Here is a 21158-nt window from a genome sequence, read left to right on the forward strand (position 1 = left end):
GTTGGTTAACTGGAAATGAAGTGTGTGACTATGTTGGGCTTTATAATTTGTTTATGAAAGAACACATTTTAAGTAACTGCTTCAATGAAAAGTTGCATCAGTATCTGGTAGACCTAGGTCCAATTTCTCCCCAAGAATTGGGAAAGAAGGCAGACCACTGGGTCAAGACTAGGGTAACCAAAACTTCCACTGGGGGTGACCAAAAGAAAGGGGTTACAAAAACTCCCCAGGAGAAAGTGGGTGACACTAGAAACAAAGAAAAAGAGTCCTCTGTAGGCCCCCAAAAACCAGAACAGGTGGGTGGGCCCCAAGACACAACCCAAAACAAAGGTGGGTACCAGGGTAAGAACTGGGATGCCACTAAGGCATGGTGCCACAACTGTAAACAGTCTGGGCACCACACCAAGGACACTTCTTGTCCCAAAAACAAACCCCAGAACAAAATTCCAGGGGTAACCAGTGTAGCCATGGGAGATGACTCCTCAGATGAGGAGGTCTTCATAGCCTTCAACTGGAAACAGGGCCCAACAGGTGAGTTGGAGATTCCAGAGGGAAGTAGACACTTCCACCACCTACTGGTGAATGGAATCCCAACCACTGCCCTGAGAGACACTTGTGCCAGTCACACTATTGTGCATGACAGGCTGGTGCTCTCAAACCAGTACATCCCAGGTGAGACTGCCAGGGTAAGAGTTAGCCTAGACAGGGTCACTAAGAGGCCTGTGGCTTTAGTGCCCATAGAAGTGGGTGGCACTCTTAGCTGGAGAAGGGTAGTAGTCAGTACAGACCTCCCCCTTGATTGTCTCCTTGGAAATGACTACCCAGAGGTTAGTCAGAGCTCAAGAGAGGAACTGGTCCAGTGCCAGTCCTCTCCCAAGGATTCTGGAAGTCCTGCCTCTGCAGTAAATGCAAGCAGGCCCCAGAAGAAGAAGAAAAGAAAACAGAGTAGGAAGGGTGGACAACCTTTAGCCAAGGTTACAGCAAGCCAAGGAGATTCTGCTCCAGTAGGGGAGAACTCCAAAAATGGCCCTGATAAAGTCCAACCTGACCCACAAGAAGTCCTGGCTAGTCAGGCAACTGTTAAACCTGAGTGGGTGGCTCCTCAGCTAACAGAAGAAAGAGTGGAAGAAGGGTGTTTACTACAAGATGTGGTAACCCCCCACTCCAATACAGCAGACAGGCAACCTGAACCCAAAGAAGCCTGTAACTTAGCCCCTTCCCTTTTAGGTGAAGAGCTAAAGGTGTGGTTCTGGGCACTGACAGCTGTCAGTGGCCTCTGCTGGGTGTTAGCCTTTGTGGCTGCACTATCCTTGGCATGGTGGTCAGACCCCATGCCAAATAGCAAGTTAGGCCCCCTGACCCTGTTGGTCATGGTGGGGTTACTCCAGCTCTGGGTAACCTCTTTGGGTAAGCTAGGGATGACCCTGGCTAAGATAAGATTAGCAGAGGTGGATACCTCTAAACCCAAAATAAAAAGAATGGGTGGAGACATTGAAGAAGCAGACAAGAGGCAATTCAGACTAGGTCCTATCACTGTGGAAGTGGGTCAGTTCCCCAAAGGGAATGACCTGAACAGAAGGATGTAAGGCAGAGTAGGCCCTGCAACTAACCAGCCTATTTCTCCTACTCTTCCTCGCCTGACAGACTAGGAAGACTCTCCCAGCTTGGGCTGAGTCTCCTGGCCTGTGGGCTGGGGGGGGCTTGTGTAAAGAAATGGCTCCCTGTTGCAGTTACCCCCCCACTTTTTGCCTGATACTGATGCTGACTTGACTGAGAAGTGTGCTGGGACCCTGCTAACCAGGCCCCAGCACCAGTGTTCCTTCACCTAAAATGTACCATTGTATCCACAATTGGCACACCCTGGCATTCAGATAAGTCCCTTGTAACTGGTACTTCTAGTACCAAGGGCCCTGATGCCAAGGAAGGTCTCTAAGGGCTGCAGCATGTCTTATGCCACCCTAGAGACCCCTCACTCAGCACAGACACACTGCTTACAAGCCTGTGTGTGCTAGTGAGAACAAAATGAGTAAGTCGACATGGCACTCCCCTCAGGGTGCCATGCCAGCCTCTCACTGCCTATGCAGTATAGGTAAGACACCCCTCTAGCAGGCCTTACAGCCCTAAGGCAGGGTGCACTATACCATAGGTGAGGGTACCAGTGCATGAGCACTGTGCCCCTACAGTGTCTAAACAAAACCTTAGACATTGTAAGTGCAGGGTAGCCATAAGAGTATATGGTCTGGGAGTCTGCTTTACACGAACTCCACAGCACCATAATGGCTACACTGAAAACTGGGAAGTTTGGTATCAAACTTCTCAGCACAATAAATGCACACTGATGCCAGTGTACATTTTATTGTAAAATACACCACAGAGGGCACCTTAGAGGTGCCCCCTGAAACTTAACCAACTAGCTGTGTAGGCTGACTGGTTCCAGCAGCCTGCCACACTAGAGACATGTTGCTGGCCCCATGGGGAGAGTGCCTTTGTCACTCTGAGGCCAGTAACAAAGCCTGCACTGGGTGGAGATGCTAACACCTCCCCCAGGCAGGAGCTGTGACACCTGGCGGTGAGCCTCAAAGGCTCACCCCTTTGTCACAGCCCAGCAGGGCACTCCAGCTTAGTGGAGTTGCCCGCCCCCTCCGGCCACGGCCCCCACTTTTGGCGGCAAGGCTGGAGGGAACAAAGAAAGCATCAAAGAGAAGTCACTGGCCAGTCAGGACAGCCCCTAAGGTGTCCTGAGCTGAAGTGACTCTAACTTTTAGAAATCCTCCATCTTGCAGATGGAGGATTCCCCCAATAGGGTTAGGATTGTGACCCCCTCCCCTTGGGAGGAGGCACAAAGAGGGTGTACCCACCCTCAGGGCTAGTAGCCATTGGCTACTAACCCCCCAGACCTAAACACGCCCTTAAATTTAGTATTTAAGGGCTACCCTGAACCCTAGAAAATCAGATTCCTGCAACTACAAGAAGAAGGACTGCCTAGCTGAAAAACCCCTGCAGAGGAAGACCAGAAGACGACAACTGCCTTGGCTCCAGAAACTCACCGGCCTGTCTCCTGCCTTCCAAAGATCCTGCTCCAGCGACGCCTTCCAAAGGGGCCAGCGACCTCGACATCCTCTGAGGACTGCCCCTGCTTCGAAAAGACAAGGAACTCCCGAGGACAGCGGACCTGCTCCAAGAAAAGCTGCAACTTTGTTTCCAGCAACTTTAAAGAACCCTGCAAGCTCCCCGCAAGAAGCGTGAGACTTGCAACACTGCACCCGGCGACCCCGACTCGGCTGGTGGAGATCCGACACCTCAGGAGGGACCCCAGGACTACTCTGATACTGTGAGTACCAAAACCTGTTCCCCCTGAGCCCCCACAGCGCCGCCTGCAGAGGGAATCCCGAGGCTTCCCCTGACCGCGACTCTTTGAACCTAAAGTCCCGACGCCTGGGAGAGACCCTGCACCCGCAGCCCCCAGGACCTGAAGGACCGGACTTTCACTGGAGAAGTGACCCCCAGGAGTCCCTCTCCCTTGCCCAAGTGGAGGTTTCCCCGAGGAACCCCCCCCTTGCCTGCCTGCAGCGCTGAAGAGATCCCGAGATCTCTCATAGACTAACACTGCGAACCCGACGCTTGTTTCGACACTGCACCCGGCCGCCCCCGCGCTGCTGAGGGTGAAATTTCTGTGTGGACTTGTGTCCCCCCCGGTGCCCTACAAAACCCCCCTGGTCTGCCCTCCGAAGACGCGGGTACTTACCTGCCAGCAGACCGGAACCGGGGCACCCCCTTCTCTCCATTCTAGCCTATGTGTTTTGGGCACCACTTTGGACTCTGCACCTGACCGGCCCTGAGCTGCTGGTGTGGTGACTTTGGGGTTGCTCTGAACCCCCAACGGTGGGCTACCTTGGACCAAGAACTAAGCCCTGTAAGTGTCTTACTTACCTGGTTAACCTAACAATTACTTACCTCCCCTAGGAACTGTGAAAATTGCACTGTGTCCACTTTTAAAACAGCTATTTGTGAATAACTTGAAAAGTATACATGCAATTTTGATGATTTGAAGTTCCTAAAGTACTTACCTGCAATACCTTTCGAATGAGATATTACATGTAGAATTTGAACCTGTGGTTCTTAAAATAAACTAAGAAAAGATATTTTTCTATATAAAAACCTATTGGCTGGATTTGTCTCTGAGTGTGTGTACCTCATTTATTGTCTATGTGTATGTACAACAAATGCTTAACACTACTCCTTGGATAAGCCTACTGCTCGACCACACTACCACAAAATAGAGCATTAGTATTATCTATTTTTACCACTATTTTACCTCTAAGGGGAACCCTTGGACTCTGTGCATGCTATTCCTTACTTTGAAATAGCACATACAGAGCCAACTTCCTACAGCTGATAATTAGGCCCTCCTGCAAAGTTCAACTTCTGGGATCTCCTCCAATCAAAATGTTAGTGTCATGGAGTACATGAGCTCTTCCTGAACTGTTTCCATTTAGGCCAGATAAAGATGTTTATGTGCCCCAGACAACAGGTAACATCTTTTATAGAAGCAGATCGTGGAGGAAGGGCAGGGGCTGGGATTGCTCTGGTAGAAGCACTGCAGTCAGCTTAAGAGAGAAGAGATCCTATCAACAGGAGCAGTGTGTCACTTTAAGATGAATAGTTGGGTAAGGAATGCACAAAGTGTCAGCTGCCAGATTAGCAATGACCTACATAGCCTTTCCCAAGAGTCCCCCATGATTTTAATTCAAAATGATTCCACTGTATACTCTTCCCAAAATGTCACAGTCTCTACACTCAAACTAAAATACATATAATATATTATATACACACTTTTTCTACACTTATCCTACACATATTGAAGTGAAAGGCCAAGATAAGACAGGCTGGAAGCATCTTTTACCCTTGGGGGGCACTAGATACCTCTCAAAAGAGACATGTAAAAAGCCTGTTCCTTCACTAGCGATCACACTGCCACCTTCCCCAGTTCCACAAAGTCCAGACAGACGCATTTACATATGCGTATTGCCCCTCCTGGGGTATGGGCCATCAACCAGGACTCTTCTGCCATTTCTGCCCTGGGATTTTCTTTCAGATTGACTCCAGGTGTAACCCATCTCCTTGCAGACAGCCTAGAGGCCTTGGTGCCACATGTTTCTTTGCCTTCCTCTTTTCCCTTGAGGGTTTCAAGTGAGGGCTTGCCTGGTGGTGTTTGTTGTGGGCTTGCTCAGGGTGTGACCTATGCAGCCCCAGAGTCTTTTTATGATTTCTTCATTAGCAGAGTTGTTAAGTCTACTGCAATAGGTCGTTGTTGTTGATAGTGTTTGGCCCGCAGCTTTGGAGGATTTTTCTCAGGCAGATATTGATGAAGGTCTAGGCTTTTTGGTGGTGGTCACTGTTGTCCTGCTCCATACTGAAGGACCAATTTTATGTTGATGTCAAAAAGCCTGATCTTGGTTTGCAGCCTTAGATCCTTGGAGCTCAGATTGGTTTTAGCTGAATAAAGGCAGCCCTTGCTTTACTGATTCTTGCCTTGGCATTGGCATCTGTACTGCCCTGCTTCTCTATGACACTGCCCAGGTAAGTGACTTCAACCTCTTCCAGTGCATCGTCTGCAAGAGTGACTGTATTTGTGCTGGCCATGTTACCCTTCAGTATCTTGGATTTTCCACTGCGGATGTTGAGGCCAGGTTGTACTTATGTGGGTGCTACTTTGTCAGTCTTCTCTTGCATCAGCAGATGGGTATTGGAGAATACAGCCAGGTCGTCTGCAAAGTCCAGGTTGTTGACCTGTGTCCAAGGTGTTCACTGGACCCCATTTCTTCTCCTTGTTGTGGATTTCTTTATGATCTGGTCTTTGACCAGAAGGAAGAGAAAAGGAGAGAGCAAACAACCCTGGAGGAATCCAGTCCTCACTTTGAAGTCTCCTGTGCATTATTCTCCATGGACTATGTTGTTAGTCTTTCCCTCAAAGGAGTTTCTGATGATTCTTACAAGTTTATCTGGCACTCAGTAGTGGTAGAGGAGGCTCCAAAGGGTCTCTCTGTCCACGCTGTCAAATGCTTTCACAACGTCAATGAAGTTGACATAGAGGGGGGAGTTCCATTCCATTGACTGCTCATTGATGATGAGCAGTGTTGCAATCTGGTCTATGCAGGATCTATCTTTGCGGAAGCCAGCTGTCTGGTCTCGCAACTGAGCATCAACTTGTTCCTTCATTATGTTCAGGATAACTCTGTTGAACACTTTTTCTGGGGTTGATAGAAGAGTTATCCCTCTGTAGTTTCTGCAGTTACTCAGGTCACCTTTCTTGAGGATCTTGATCAGATATCCCTCCTTTCAGTCTGATGGTAGCTTTTCTTCTGCAAAGATCCTTCCAAACATGGGTTAGAGCATGTCTACTGATGTTTCAATGTCTGCCTTCAGTGTCTCTGCAGGAATGTTGTCAGGTTCTGCTGCCTTCCCATTTCTTAGATGTGTCAATGTTTCATGCTTGCCTGCAAAGAGAGTAAGCTACTTACCTTTGGTAATGCGCTTTCTTGTGGCTACTCTTTCTAACCATAAGTTGCTCAACTTGTGAATACCGTCATGGACCAGACTAGATCCAGAGTTTTTTCTCAGCATTGCTTCCACACATTCTTATGTGGTTTCATACAGTGCCACATATGTTTCGTTCTGCCTCAGAAGTGAAGCCAGAGCAACATACACATGCAACCACTGCATGCTTATGTCAGTTTCTTTTTTAACAGCACTTTTGACACACAGCTCACTAACTGATTAGACATGACAGTGCGTAGATCTCTAACTTGGTATTTTTTTATGGATGCTGAAAAGAGACCATTCAGGGAAATGGGGAGGAGGGAGGACAGTGAGGAATCTGTAGTCATATAGAGTATCCACCAAAAAGACCTTTACCAAATGTAAGTAATTTGTTCTTCTCATGTATACTTCTAACTGTATATTCTTCACAGTGCTAATAGATACCGAAGCAGTGCCTCTAAGGTGGTGAGTTTGTGGAAAGGCTCAAACTACAAAATACTGCAGGACTGAACTGGCAAAATGCCCTCCCCGCCAGACCTGGCTGTCAAGGCATTAGTGTTTTGCGAAATATGAAGTGATGCCCATGTAGTGGTCTGACAAGTGTCCATAACAGACACTCTGCATACTAATGCAATGCTAACAGCCTTGGCCCACGTCAAATGAGCCCTCGGGCCCTCTGTGGGCTGCTTTTTGATCAGCGAATTACAGATCTTTACACAAAAAACTACTTATATGGTCCTTTTCTGCACTGTCTTAGTCTTCTTTGACCCAGCAAACTCCATGAACAGATTATTATCCACTTGATGGTCTTGGGTTATAATTGATTTAAGAGCTCAAAGCTTTTTTATGGTCCAAGTTCCCCCTCTTTTGAATGTTGGAAGGGTGATGGATTGTCCAACATGAAAGGGTGTTACAACTTTTGACAAAAATGATGCTTTAGTCTGCAACACCAGTTTTTCTAGGAAAAAAGATGGTGTGTGGTGGCAGAACTGACAGAGCTTGTAGCTCACTCATGCGATGAGCTGAGTTTATCATGATGAGGAAGACTATTTTGAGAGTCAGGAGACACAAAGGACAGCTGTGCACTGGCTCAAATCAAGTACACATAAGGAAAGCAAGAACCAAATAAAAACCCCAATGTGACATTATGAAAAGTTTGGGTGGGAATATATGGACCCCACCTACAAATGCATCACAAGCTGAGACTTAAACAAAGATTGTTGGTTTAGAAAAGTAAAAAAGCGAAAGGGCTGACAAGTAATATTTAACTGTGCTCCTTGCTGGGCTAAAGACAGCACAAAAAGCAGAAATCTAAACAACTTGTAATGGGTCTGTGTGAAGGGAATTAAACCATGCTACAAACTTGTCCCAGCTCCCAGCATAAACTGATTTTGTAGATGGACGCCTGGCCACTAGTATGACATCAACTACCTTAGGAGTGAGATCGAAGGCAGTGAACTGTTGACACTCAAGCTCCACACACAGTGATGCAGGTTGTGCAGGCCTCAGTGCAGGACGCTGCCCTAACACTGTAACAGAAGATCCTCTCTAAGCAGCAGCTTGATTGGAGGAGAGATGCACATGCTCAGAAGTTCTGGGTACCACCTTCTCTTAGCCCAACTTAGGGCCACTAGGATGATATGAGTCTAGTTGTTCCTGATCTTCGTCAGAACTCTGAGCAGGTGAGGTAGCAGGAGGAAGGCATAAAGGAGTCCCGTCCTTCACTCCAGGCAAAGTGGGTCCCTCAGAGAAAATCTTCTTGGGAACTTCTCCGCACTAGAATGTTGACACAACATGTTTTTGGAGGCCTTTAATACCAAATGAATGGCCGGCAACTCCAACAGATGGATGTGGGGGTGAGTCTTTGCTTGAGACCAGGGTCCTCTGACCTCCACCTCTCCTGGATAACCTTTCCAATCCAACAGTAATGCATCAGTCACTTCCACCAGCTCTGGATAGGGTAGGGATTGAGGTCTGCATATTCACACAGAATTATCAGCAGCTGTCCAGCGTGATCAAATTTCCCACGTAGCACATCCGGTTCTGATGTGTTTTTCCATTCTGTGTATATTCTGTAGGCTGTAAATAGATGTATATTCCTGCACAGCATCTGCTTGCTTAAAAGCATCCTGCACACTTGTGGGAAAAAACTACAAGCAGCGGAATGTTTGCCTGCATACGCACTGATGATGGGTTACCATTGCACGATCTGCATAGACAGCAACTTTCTTGAGGAAACACTCATGGACATAAAATGCTGAAATAGATGGATTGCCTTGTCAATGTAATATTTCAACCATGCCTATAAAAGTACTTTGTTTTTTTATTTGCGCTGCTGAGCTATCTGTTAAAAAAACATTAGCAAAGTTAAATAGCTCTGCGTGAGCTATTTGGCTCTGTTAATGTTTTTTAAAGATGGCTTAAAGTAAGTAAAACAAAGTGCTATGGCACAGCCAGCGCTGGCCGTCATAGCTCTTTATTGTGCAACGCACGTGGGGGCGAGAGGGAGCAAAAAGTGAGAGGAGTGGGAAGGATGACAAGGCAGAAGCGGAAGGGGTTGGGCAGGTTAGGGCAAACAACAAGGTCAGAAGAGGGGGTTGGAGGGATTAAGAGCAATAGCTAGATCCTGCAAACACAGGCACTTCTAAGGGATGCCTGATTAAAAAGAAAAAAAAGTACTTATACAAGCTGTGGCCAGTGGAAGGGCACTGGCTGCAGAGACTGGAAGCTGTACTTGGTCCAAGCTCCACATAAAACCGGACCTCAGCAAGCACTGAAGAGAAAGTAAAAGCAGCAGGAGGCACTGACTAATCCGAAACAAGGAGATGAAAGCGACATGGGAGCCAACCAATGGTAAGTACAGGTATGTATGGGGTGGGCTGTAAGACAGTTTTTAAGCTTTTTTTATTTACAATAGCTTTCATTGAAAGCACATACACGCAGAACAGGCGAAACCTAAAAAGTATATATACTAGAAGCCTTCATAACTTGTAAATCTAAGCACTGCTTTTGAATTTTAAAAGCATTTGCACAATCAAGAAAGAGGGACATAGGATTTTAAATTGCAGAACCGTGTGCAAAGAGAACTACTGACTTCCGCTGACCATTCAAACATATCACTTTTCATTTCTATTTTCACAAAAATAAACATATACTAATTAGAAATGTTGCGCGCAAAAGCATAAAGCAATGAAAATCTAGTGAAAAACATCCGGGAGCTAAAAAAAAAAAAAATGCACGAAAAGTTCACCTTACTAAATGTCAACTTTTACGTCTGTTTTCCACCACAGGCTTTTCAATACATGGTAAGCAAATAACTGAAAAGTCACATGCTTTTCCCTAATTCGTCTATTGTCTAATGCCTCATGCCATTTGACACTCTCCGTATATATATTTTGTTGCAGTTTGTGCGCCCTAAGGACAGTAGAGAGTTTCTAGACATCGGGACATCTAATGTACTATACTCAAGCCAGTCCTAGAATATTTCGTGACAGCATAACTTTCCCCAAAATGGCCTGAGAGGCATATTTACTATTCTAAATCCACTTCCGGAATATTTCAGCAGAAGATGGTAGTTCTCCCTTAGCCAATTGGAACTGCAGACGTACATCATAGATCATACAAACACCTTCGAACGGATCAATAAGGTTTGTCAGGCAAATATTTCCGAATAAGTAATGAGTGTGGTCGTACAGATAACGAGTGTGTAACTGGAGGGGGGAGACATCCAAGGGAGGGGGGTGCTTTGCTAAAGTGAAACGCAACTGAAAAGGCCCGAGTCACTAGTGGCTGCTTGCGAGTAACAAAATGTTTGAAAGCGGAAGTGCAATGGACAAACAACGGTGCGGCACCGTGTCTGAACGTCAGCTCCACAGCAACGTGCACACGTACCTTCAGCATGAAGTTCCCATGGCCGTCCCAATCAATCTGCAAATCCTCCCTGTAGCTGAGTCGGATCGCTGACATCACGGTTGTGTGGATACGAAGGAAACCTGGAACGGCAGTAATGCATATTTGAGTGTAAAAATACCTGTCGCTTGCAAAAAGATCACCAAAATTGCATCAAATAGGGGAGATCCATAAGCTACTTCTTGAAAATATCTATGTAAACTGACATAAATGAGAACTCAGTGCAGTAGTTGGCATACTGGGGCAACATAATAGTCAGTGGAGATATGCTGTGCACTCCTGAACTGCTCCCAGAGAGCCCATGACAATGACAATTGCAATGAAAAGCTCTGATCCAATATATCCCTATTATTTAATATTTGTAATTATTTCTATCTCGTCAGCAATAAACAAACACCCCCATCGTGACTCAGGCAAGAGGGGCATAAGTGGCGGGGGTGAAAATGGGTGGCCTTCCCCCACAATGTCTTTATCTTGAGGCCAAGAGAGGGGGGTGGCATTCTCCGAGTGAAGCAGTTGTGTCACCACACGCCCGCCCCACCACCATGGCTGTCACACGTGTGATAATTATATGGCATTGCACACACTTTCAACGTGACCCTCCTGAGTGCTGTTCAACCACTGGCTGCACCCACCATTTAATTTGTATTCTTTTGTTCAAGCATCAGAGATGAGAATCGCTTTCTACTGAGTTAAGATATGCTCCTTGGAGCTTTATTTTGAATTGTGAAAATCCCAGCAGTGAGTATGGACACTAAGCGTTCATATTGAACAAAGTAACTCATCGTTTATGGTAATGAAGTTTTGTTTCTATATGCCACTTATTCCTAGAGTTCTTTCTACTGAACATTTACCCAGTCTGCCCTGCTACTTATTTCATTGATCTTGCAAGGGTGAAATGGCGAGATACACACACACACTTAGCAGTGAGCACCTAACGCAGTGAGCTTTATTAAAAAGACGTTTTCAAAATTTGTTTTTGATTCCAAGATCTAAGATGTACGAAGCAGGAGGACACACAGCAACCAAGATGTATGCTGATACATCAGAAATTTGGAGTGCACGATGCTGCCACAATGTCCCTGTGGGTGGTGCTGTTGAACTACAAAAGCCATGAATTGACTTGTGAAAGTTCACTTGTGTGAAACATGCAGGTCGCACAAGGATACAAAAACCGGTATCTCAAGTTTTTTAGGCGGAAGTATTATGTCACAAGGTAGGAAGAATCAAGGGCACACATTAAGAGTGGCTGGGGGCTTGAGCATGGGAGTCATTTAGGGGTCTCCAGGGTCGCAGCTGTGACTCCTGGTATGCCCTATGTTACCCTGGCACTGCCTTAGCGACTCCTGGCCTCAGGGTTGGCAAATGAAGAGCCGGGAGCACCGGGGCAGCTGGGGCTCCACCCTCTTTATTTTCTGTCATTTTTTAATTACACCAATATTGGATACAAAAAAGAACTTTTGAAAAATAACTATGTGATATTCCGAATAAAAGAGAATTGTCAAAACTGCTCCACATGTTCGTTTTCTGTCCATCTGTTTTTAAGGGATGTGATTTCACACATAACGAAATCTCCAGTCTTCAACTGCAAACGTCTGAGGTTTACAGTTAGGAACACACAACAATACTGTCTCTGAAATGAAAACAACTTAAACTGAGATATTTTTTTAAACCTAAAATGGAACAATTGATGAACTCTTTCTCTGGTAACAAGATTCTTTAAATGCTTTTTTCCAGATTAGAAAACAAACAGACATTATGTATTTACTGTGCTAAAACTGCAGTGAGTCAAAAACATTGGAAAAATATATGGCGTGAAGTACACTTTCCACCACACTCCAATACGTTGTTGAATGAATTAATGGACAAGGTTGACACGACAAAAACATTTCTTTGCTCCTTGCCGTGCTGGTGGCCTGCCCAGGGAAAGTAAAATTAGCTAGGGGGGAATCCGTCCACAGCATTGCTTGAAAGCTGCTAAACCTCTCATGTTTTCCCCACCTTATATGGCATTCTCTGCCAAAACCGTGGCTGCAAGGATCAGTGAAAGAGGAAATGTCTGTCGTGAAACGAAGGATGGCCGTGGAATCCATGCTTGCTTGCAAGGGATAAGGATTCTGGAATCATTTTTTTTTTTTACTTTGTGAGGAGACGCGGAGGTAGGAGGGAACCGGGAAGTGGTGAGATGCAGACTGAGAAGCCTTGTTTTTCCTGGGTCTCGTGCCCTGACAAGTGCATGGTGCCAGGCTAACTAAAGCTGAGGGCGTTACCCTGCTAGAATTATTCATGTTAGGGAGAAGTGAGCAAGGCTTGAAACTGGCCTCGAGCTGGCAAAGATTTGTTACTGAAACATGTGCCTTTGATTGCTCTTTTCTAATTCCTCTCTTTTTCTAATTATATAGTTCGAATAGAACAGTGCTATATATTTATGTAGCTATAAACATTTCATACATATGTAAACAAGCATTGACAACGTCAATAGGTCTGAAGTTGGTTGCCAGCCTTTTGGCTTTGGTCATTTTTGTTTTGTTTTGTCATTGTTTTTGCAAAGATTTACTGCTGGGGAAGCATCCAGACTCTCATAAGTCTAAAACATATAATTGGTGAAAGGCAAAAATATGTTTTTGGTTTCATAAAACCATGCATTACCATAGCAGAACATGACACACAAGGTGACTACTTTGTGTGTAGATGTGCTCTTTGGAAATAGGCAGCATGCTGTAACTCATAGGCAAGTCAGGCAGTGGCATAAGTGTGCAGACATACTGCCACATGATGCATGCTGTCGAGGCTGGATGAAAAATGTGAATGACACAACAACGGACTAATGGAAGAAGTCTGGCTAAAAGCCCTTGTAGGAAGTTGGCTCTGTATGCACTATTTCAAAGTAAGGAATAGTATGCACAGAGTCCAAGGGTTACCCTTAGAGGTAAGATTGTGGCAAAAAGAGATAATTCTAATGCTCTATTTTGTGGTAGTGTGGTCGAGCAGTAGGCGTATCAGAGGGCAGTGTTAAGCATTTGTTGTACACACACAGGCAATAAATGAGGAACACACACTCAGAGACAATTCCAGGCCAACAGGTTTTTGTATAGAAAAATATATTTTCTTAGTTTATTTTAAGAACCACAGGTTCAAGATTTACATGTAATACTTCAAATGAAAGGTATTGCAGGTAGGTACTTTAGGAACTTTGAATCAGCAAAATAGCATATACAGTTTTCACATAAATGACATATAGCTATTTTAAAACTAGACAGTGCAATTTCCAACAGTTCCTGGGGGGGGGTAAGAGTTTGTTAGTTTTTGCAGGTAAGTAAACCACCTACGGGGTTCAAGTTTGGGTCCAAGGTAGCCCACTGTTGGGTGTTCAGAGCAACCCCAAAGTTACCACACCAGCAGCTCAGGGCCGGTCAGGTGCAGAGGTCAAAGTGGTGCCCAAAACGCTTAGGCTTCAATGGAGAAGGGGGTGCCCCGGTTCCAGTCTGCCAGCAGGTAAGTACCCGCGTTTTCGGAGGGCAGACCAGGGGGGTTTGTAGGGCACCGGGGGGGACACAAGTCCACACAGAAAGTACACCCTCAGCGGCACAGGGGCGGCCGGGTGCAGTGTGCAAACAAGCGTCGGGTTTGTAATAGAAATCAATGGGAGACCAAGGGATCTCTTCAGCGATGCAGGCCGGCAAGTGGGGGGCTCCTTGGGGTAGCCACCACCTGGGCAAGGGAGAGGGCCACCTGGGGGTCGCTCCTGCACTGGAGGTCGGATCCTTCAGGTCCTGGGGGCTGCGGGTGCAGTGTCCCTACCAGGCGTCGGGTTCTTAGAAGCAGGCAGTCGCGGTCAGGGGGAGCCTCGGGATTCCCTCTGCAGGCGTCGCTGTGGGGGCTCAGGGGGGTCAACTCTTGCTACTCATGGTCGTGCAGTCGCCGGGGAGTCCTCCCTGAAGTGATTGTTCTCCACAAGTCGAGCCGGGGGCGTCAGATGCAGAGTGCCAAGTCTCACGCTTCCGGCGGGAAACGCGTGTTGTTTCAAAGTTGCTTCTTTGTTGCAAAGTTGCAGTCTTTGGTGAACAGAGCCGCTGTCCTCGGGAGTTCTTGGTCCCTCTAGATGCAGGGCAGTCCTCTGAGGCTTCAGAGGTCGCTGGTCCCTGGGGAAAGCGTCGCTGGAGCAGTGTCTTTATAAGGGGGGAGACAGGCCGGTAGAGCTGGGGCCAAAGCAGTTGGTTTCTCCGTCTTCTCTGCAGGGTTTTTCAGCTTAGGAGTCCTCTTCTTCTTAGGATGCAGGAATCTAGTTTCCTAGGTTCTGGGGAGCCCCTAAATACTGAATTTAGGGGTGTGTTTAGGTCTGGGAGGGCAGTAGCCAATGGCTACTGTCCTTGAGGGTGGCTACACCCTCTTTGTGCCTCCTCCCTGAGGGGAGGGGGGCACATCCCTATTCCTATTGGGGGAATCCTCCAAAATCAATATGGAGGATTTCTAAAGGCAGGGGTCACCTCAGCTCAGGACACCTTAGGGGCTGTCCTGACTGGTGGGTGACTCCTCCTTGTTTTTCTCATTATCTCCCCTGGACTTGCCGCCAAAAGTGGGGGCTGTGTCAGGGGGCGGGCATCTCCACTAGCTGGAGTGCCCTGGGGCATTGTAACACGAAGCCTGAGCCTTTGAGGCTCACTGCTAGGTGTTACAGTTCCTGCAGGGGGGAGGTGTGAAACACCTCCACCCAGAGCAGGCTTTTGTTTCTGTCCTCAGAGAGCACAAAGGCCCTCACCACATGGGGTCAGAAACTCATCTCTCAGCAGCAGGCTGGCACAGACCAGTCAGTCCTGCACTGAACAATTGGGTAAAATACAGGGGGCATCTCTAAGATGCCCTCTGTGTGCATTTTTTAATAAATGCAACACTGGCATCAGTGTGGGTTTATTATTCTGAGAAGTTTGATACAAAACTTCTCAGTATTCAGTGTAGCCATTATGGAGCTGTGGAGTTCGTTTTTGACAGACTCCCAGACCATATACTCTTATGGCTACCCGGCACTTACAATGTCTAAGGTTTTGCTTAGACACAGAAGGGGCATAGTGCTCATGCACCTATGCCCTCACCTGTGGTAAAGTGCACCATGCCTTAGGGCTGTAAGGCCTGCTAGAGGGGTGACGTACCTATGCCATAGGCAGTGTGAGGTTGGCGTGGCACCCTGAGGGGAGTGCTATGTTGACTTAGTCATTTTCTCCCCACCAGCACACACAAGCTGGCAAGCAGTGTGTCTGTGCTGAGTGAGGGGTCCCTAGGGTGGCATAAGACATGCTGCAGCCCTTAGAGACCTTCCCTGGCATCAGGGCCCTTGGTACCAGGGGTACCAGTTACAAGGGATTTACCTGGGTGCCAGGGTTGTGCCAATTGTGGAAACAATGGTACATTTTAGGTGAAAGAACACTGGTGCTGGGGCCTGCTTAGCAGGGTCCCAGCACACTTCTCAGTCAAGTCAGCATCAGTATCAGGCAAAAAGTGGGGGTAATTGCAACAGGGAGCCATTTCCTTACAGCCCTACAGGGAACTTTGCTATACATATAATGTTAGTGAAATCATAAGGTCTGGGCTAATATAAGACCTAAAAAAGCCAAACGGTCAGGCGTTGGCTACCAGCCTCTTGCTTGTGCTAATGCTTTTGTGTAATATTTGTATAAAAGTTTCTTACAAATAGAGAGATTTGCTACGACAGATAGATAGAGAGGGTTGTAAAGATCAATAGCGGGGGTTGCATAGATAGATAGATAGATAGATAGATAGATAGATAGATAGATAGATAGATAGATAGATAGATAGATAGATAGATGGATTTGTGTACATGGATAGATACTTGTATAAATAGATAGATAGATAGACAGATACATAGATCGATAGATAGATAGAGGGATAGATAGATAGATAGATAGATAGATAGATAGATAGATAGATAGATAGATAGATAGATAGATAGAGTTAGAAAGCCAGACAGAGTAATATAGACAGATAGGTAGCTAGATAGTCAGACAGATAGGGGTGTATATGTAGATAGATGAAGTTGTATGGATAGAAAGATTGGGGTGACTGGGCAGATAGGGCTGTATACATAGACAGATAAGTAGACAATGCAAGAAAGTGGGATAAACAGCAGAGCTTCAATTAGTAATATAATAGTTAAATGCCTATAGAAGCACGACATATGAGAACACTGAAAGCAAACAAGAAAGCCACCCATGCCAGACAAAAAGATTGGTTTACAAACATAACTGCAGTGCTCCATTGAAATACATACGGGCATGATATAAGGGGATTCAGTTATATACGCATGTCATTGTGCGCACAAAAAGAAATGACAACTTCATGAAGAAAAGTTTCAAATAAATACAATTTATTTAAAATAGCATTTCTCAGGTAAACAAAGGACACGCCAAAAATAATTTACAACACCATAAACATGAGAAAGGAACTGATCAAGCTGGAATGTGGTGTATGCTCAAAATAGAAGAGCTGGTAGAAAGTGGACTGCTTTCACATCAGACTCTAAACACAAAGGCAAAACTTAAGTAATAAAGCAAAAGCATAAACACTGGCACTAAACACAATTACCTTGTGTGCTGATGTGCTACTTGTCAAAGAGCAAATGCTGTCATTCAAAGTGAAGTTAGCCAGTGGCTGAGCTGGGCTCAACACCTCCAATCCCTTCCCCATGTTGTATGCAGTAGTGGCCAGAAGCAAAATGTGAATGACACAACAACAGACCAATGAATGACGACAGCTGGCTGAAACCCTTTTGAAGTAAGTATAATAAGTATATTAAATGTATATGTGTATATGTATATATCTATATAGATAGATGTATATATATAGATAGATATAGATATATTTTTTTTTTAAATCAGAAGGTCTTGACTAGCACCAGACCTAAACACATTGTCTTGCAGGTTTAAGAGCAAGCTTTGAAGGTGAAAGTCAAATGCATATGTCTGAAATCTGGGAATGTTAACAATAAGGGCAGAAAGCAATGGGATTAACCAAAGAGATGAAAATAGCTCACATATTTAATTGTATGCACATACACATGCTTTATTAAAAAGAAATAAAGATAATAAGCACCCCCCCAAAAAAAAACCCAAAGGGGAACCAAACACTTTTCAATTACGCTCCCTTTAAATGTCAATAGTACTAATGTATGACTACATGCACTACGGACATAATTGGTCGCATGTGTTGTCCTATCAAGGCTTCCAAGACTTCTGTGCCAGTGCCACACCAATGGAAACACCATTTGCAAATACTCATTATCACCCCCATCCAGCATTGTACATCCCATTCTTTTCTATTGCAGTGCAGAGGTGCTGCCTTCCATCAGTCACCCATCGCTAAGAGTCTTTTTTCAAACTCTGCTATTAGTCCTAACACTCCCCTCCTTAACTATGTAAGGAGAAATGGAATCTCTTGCGCTATCTGTTTTGTCGTCTCCAGGACTTGGTTTTCCATCTTGCACACAGGGCTGAGGCCAGTGTGTTTATTTAAATTGTTGTCCTGAAGCAGAGTGTTGGCCCACTTATTTGAGTATGCATGTGGTGCGATGTCCCAGCCCCTAGGACCTGATTCTGCTATGAAAACGCACTCTGCTTCACAGACGTCACCAGTGGGACTAGTAACTCAGAGTGCATCAGCCCCAGTTTAGAAGGAGTTGCGAACTGCTAAATTGAGCTTCATCCTGGTTTAGGAGACTCTTTTAAGATTCCTCTATTTAAGCAGCACATTGGCTTGCGTTGCAGTGGAGTTCCTTTATTTACTCAAGGAGCGATCTTCAAAGGATCTTGTTTTATAGTGGTACACTGGACTGATTTGCACGTTTAAGAAGATATGCTGAGTGCCTGAGAAGGTTAATGTCTAGAACATCCAGGATAAAATGAGTACTGCCATTGGCAAGGTCCATTCAGAGACTAAGAAATAAGTCAAGAGTGTTCTTGCCTGTTGGATATTGGTGGCAAATGTTGCATGAGTACACAGAGTGTGAGAAATGAGTCAATTTTTATGCTGCTAATAGTGATTGCCTTGATGATGTTTTAAAAAAGGATTTGAGAGACCCTGAAAAGAATACCTCACCCAGATTTATGGATGGACGCCAACCATTGGCTAAAGGTGAAAAGGAACATCTTCAAAAGTGGGTCATAGTCCTATAGTTGGCAAATGTGTCTGGTGAGGCACCCATTTTGTCAAAGGATATGTTAATATCTGACTTAGTATATAAGAAGGTAAAGGCTACAGTTGAAGTGGATCTATTCAGGTCTAAATCAGGCAATGACAGCAAGCATACTTATTAATTATTGGGCAAAGATTTTCAGTCCCTGTCTGCTGCAATTCAGAAGAGTGAAGATGTGGGCTCATTTTTAGCTGCTATGAAAACCTAAGCAAATTAATTATCAGATATCACTTTTGATCATTTGAAGGCTTCTTCTATGGCTGGTGCAGAATGGTAGCAAAGTCAACTATATTAGAGAGGCTTGAGGCTTAAAGGTGAGTGCAGCACAGAAACTGTGTCTGGTGAAAATGCAATTTACTGGCAACAGTATGTTTGGGGAAGAACCTGAAGAAGCAGTTCATAAACCATTTAAAAACAAAAAAACATTTTCAGTCTTTAAAATATTATATCAAGAATAGAAATCCATTTGATCAATCAAGACAGAAAAGATTTGATCCTTCAACAAACAAATGCCACGTTCAGCGCAGGCAACAGAATAATGGTAAATATGGTCAGGATGCAATGAAGAATCAAAGGCAGTGACCCTGACTATGCAGATCTCCAGAATTCTCTAATGAAAGTGGGGATGACTGTCCCTATTTCAGCAGTAGTTGAGGACTATGGGAATGGAAAATTGGGTAATTCAAGTGGTATCCCATGGGTACTCAACAGATTTTCAGTCAACGTCTCCAGATTCAAGATTTCTACCCACTCATATTCCACAGCATCCCAACAAAAATGGGTTTTACAAGCAAATGTATTGATTGTGATGTACAAAAATGTGATTGTACCAGTTCAATTGAAAGAAAAGTGTTTGAGGGTCTTCCAACTGAAGAAGCCATCAGGCAAATACAGGCTGGTTATACATCTAAATGATCTGAAATTCTGTCTTACATCAGAAAATTTTAAGATGATCAATCTGAAGCAAGGCATTCCTTTGGTATCAGTGGGGAACTAAGATCAACCTAATTGAAGAAGGTCTGCTTCCTTGTTCCAATCCTGAAACAATACCAGGCTTACCTAAAATATACAGTACTACTAATTGCACCTCAGTCACAAAATGAGTCAGTGAAAGACTTGCGGAGACCTATTCAGTTTGTAGAGATCTAGGTTTGTGATAAATTACCGGAAGTCAATCTACAACAATCTCAAACAATAAAATATATTAGCGTCTGGTTCCAAACAGACAAACAAGGGGACAGTGTTTTTTCTGTTGCTAAGGAGGTTGAAGATGAGACCTAGACTGTTTTGTTTGTTGCCGAGGAAAGACATTGTGGCCAAGGAGGAGCTTCGAGTCCAAGGAATTATGACATCTAAATCCATTTCCTTGTTTTCAATATATATATATATGTATATATAGTCATATATATACATATATATATATATTTGGTTATACATCATTACACAGCATCAGAGAGGCAATATTTACCAGCTTCTCATGGCAGGAATGACGCCTGGCACCATCCATCAACTCGAAAGGTAATTTATTTTCTTTTTCCATGTAGAGTACAAAGTGCATAGTGCTATTAAACAGATATGGCAATGCGTTTCAGCCTGAGCCTTCAACTGGCCATCTATATCTATCTATATATATATATATATTATATATAGATAAAAGGTATGTTAGTGAAGTATAGATCTTCCCATTAACATTTTTACTTTATTTGTAGTACCTTGGGCAAGTTTGTATTTGGGTCCAGTAGTACAGCACACTCTTTAACATAGGAAACCCGCCATGCAGGATTTTAAAGCCTAGACTCCAAACAAGTAAAATCCAGGAAGAGCAATTTGAATGGATCCAGCGAGAATGGAGTATGATCCAATCCTCACCCCTACTGGCTCGAAGGACAGATGTGAGCAAGTTAGAATGGGGGGTGGATCTGGGCTCAAAGGCAGCTTAGGGTCAATGGATGTCTGTAGAACAGGGCCATTCCTCCAACTGATGACAGTTAATGACAGTATGGAAGGCAACACAACCCTTTGCAAAAGGCAACAAGGACTCAGTGGTACTTATAAGAACAGAACGTTCTAAAACAATGGCAGAAATGAATTGACTCTTAGGAATCAAGTCACAGTCCTTCAACAGTATAAAACAAAGAATTCTATTATGAGCAGAGAAAAAACTGATGTCTCTAAGAACAATCCCCATTCAAGGGAAGAACAATGTGGCAACAGGTTCATTAAACAGGGTGTGTCCCTCCAACAGGTGTGTCAGGAAATGTGCAGGAGGCCTTCGGAAGCAAGCGTATTTTCAGAATGAGACAAAGCCCAACTTCCCCAATTCTTATCTTGGTTTGCAGATTGGTTATCAATGAGAGTAGATGCTTTGACATGTCAATGGCCCAATTCTCTGTGGTATGCCTTTCCTCCAACTCTTCTAATCACTTGTCTAATCTCCAAATTCTTTATAGAGAAAATGAAAGTAATACAGTTTTGTCCTTATTGGCCAAGATGAGAGTGGATTCCA

General features: G+C 44.8%; 1 protein-coding gene across 1 annotated transcript in view; it reads right to left on the bottom strand.

The window, feature by feature from the left end:
- VWF (von Willebrand factor) overlaps positions 1-21158 on the bottom strand; it is a 1017342-nt gene that overhangs the window by 726148 nt on the left and 270036 nt on the right. Inside the window, exon 13 of the mRNA XM_069228440.1 lies at positions 10432-10532. Within this exon, the coding sequence (XP_069084541.1) occupies positions 10432-10532 (101 nt within the window). The remainder of the gene's footprint in view (positions 1-10431; positions 10533-21158) is intronic.

Source organism: Pleurodeles waltl, chromosome 4_1 (assembly GCF_031143425.1).
Source record: "Pleurodeles waltl isolate 20211129_DDA chromosome 4_1, aPleWal1.hap1.20221129, whole genome shotgun sequence".
NCBI classification, from domain to species: domain Eukaryota; kingdom Metazoa; phylum Chordata; class Amphibia; order Caudata; family Salamandridae; genus Pleurodeles; species Pleurodeles waltl.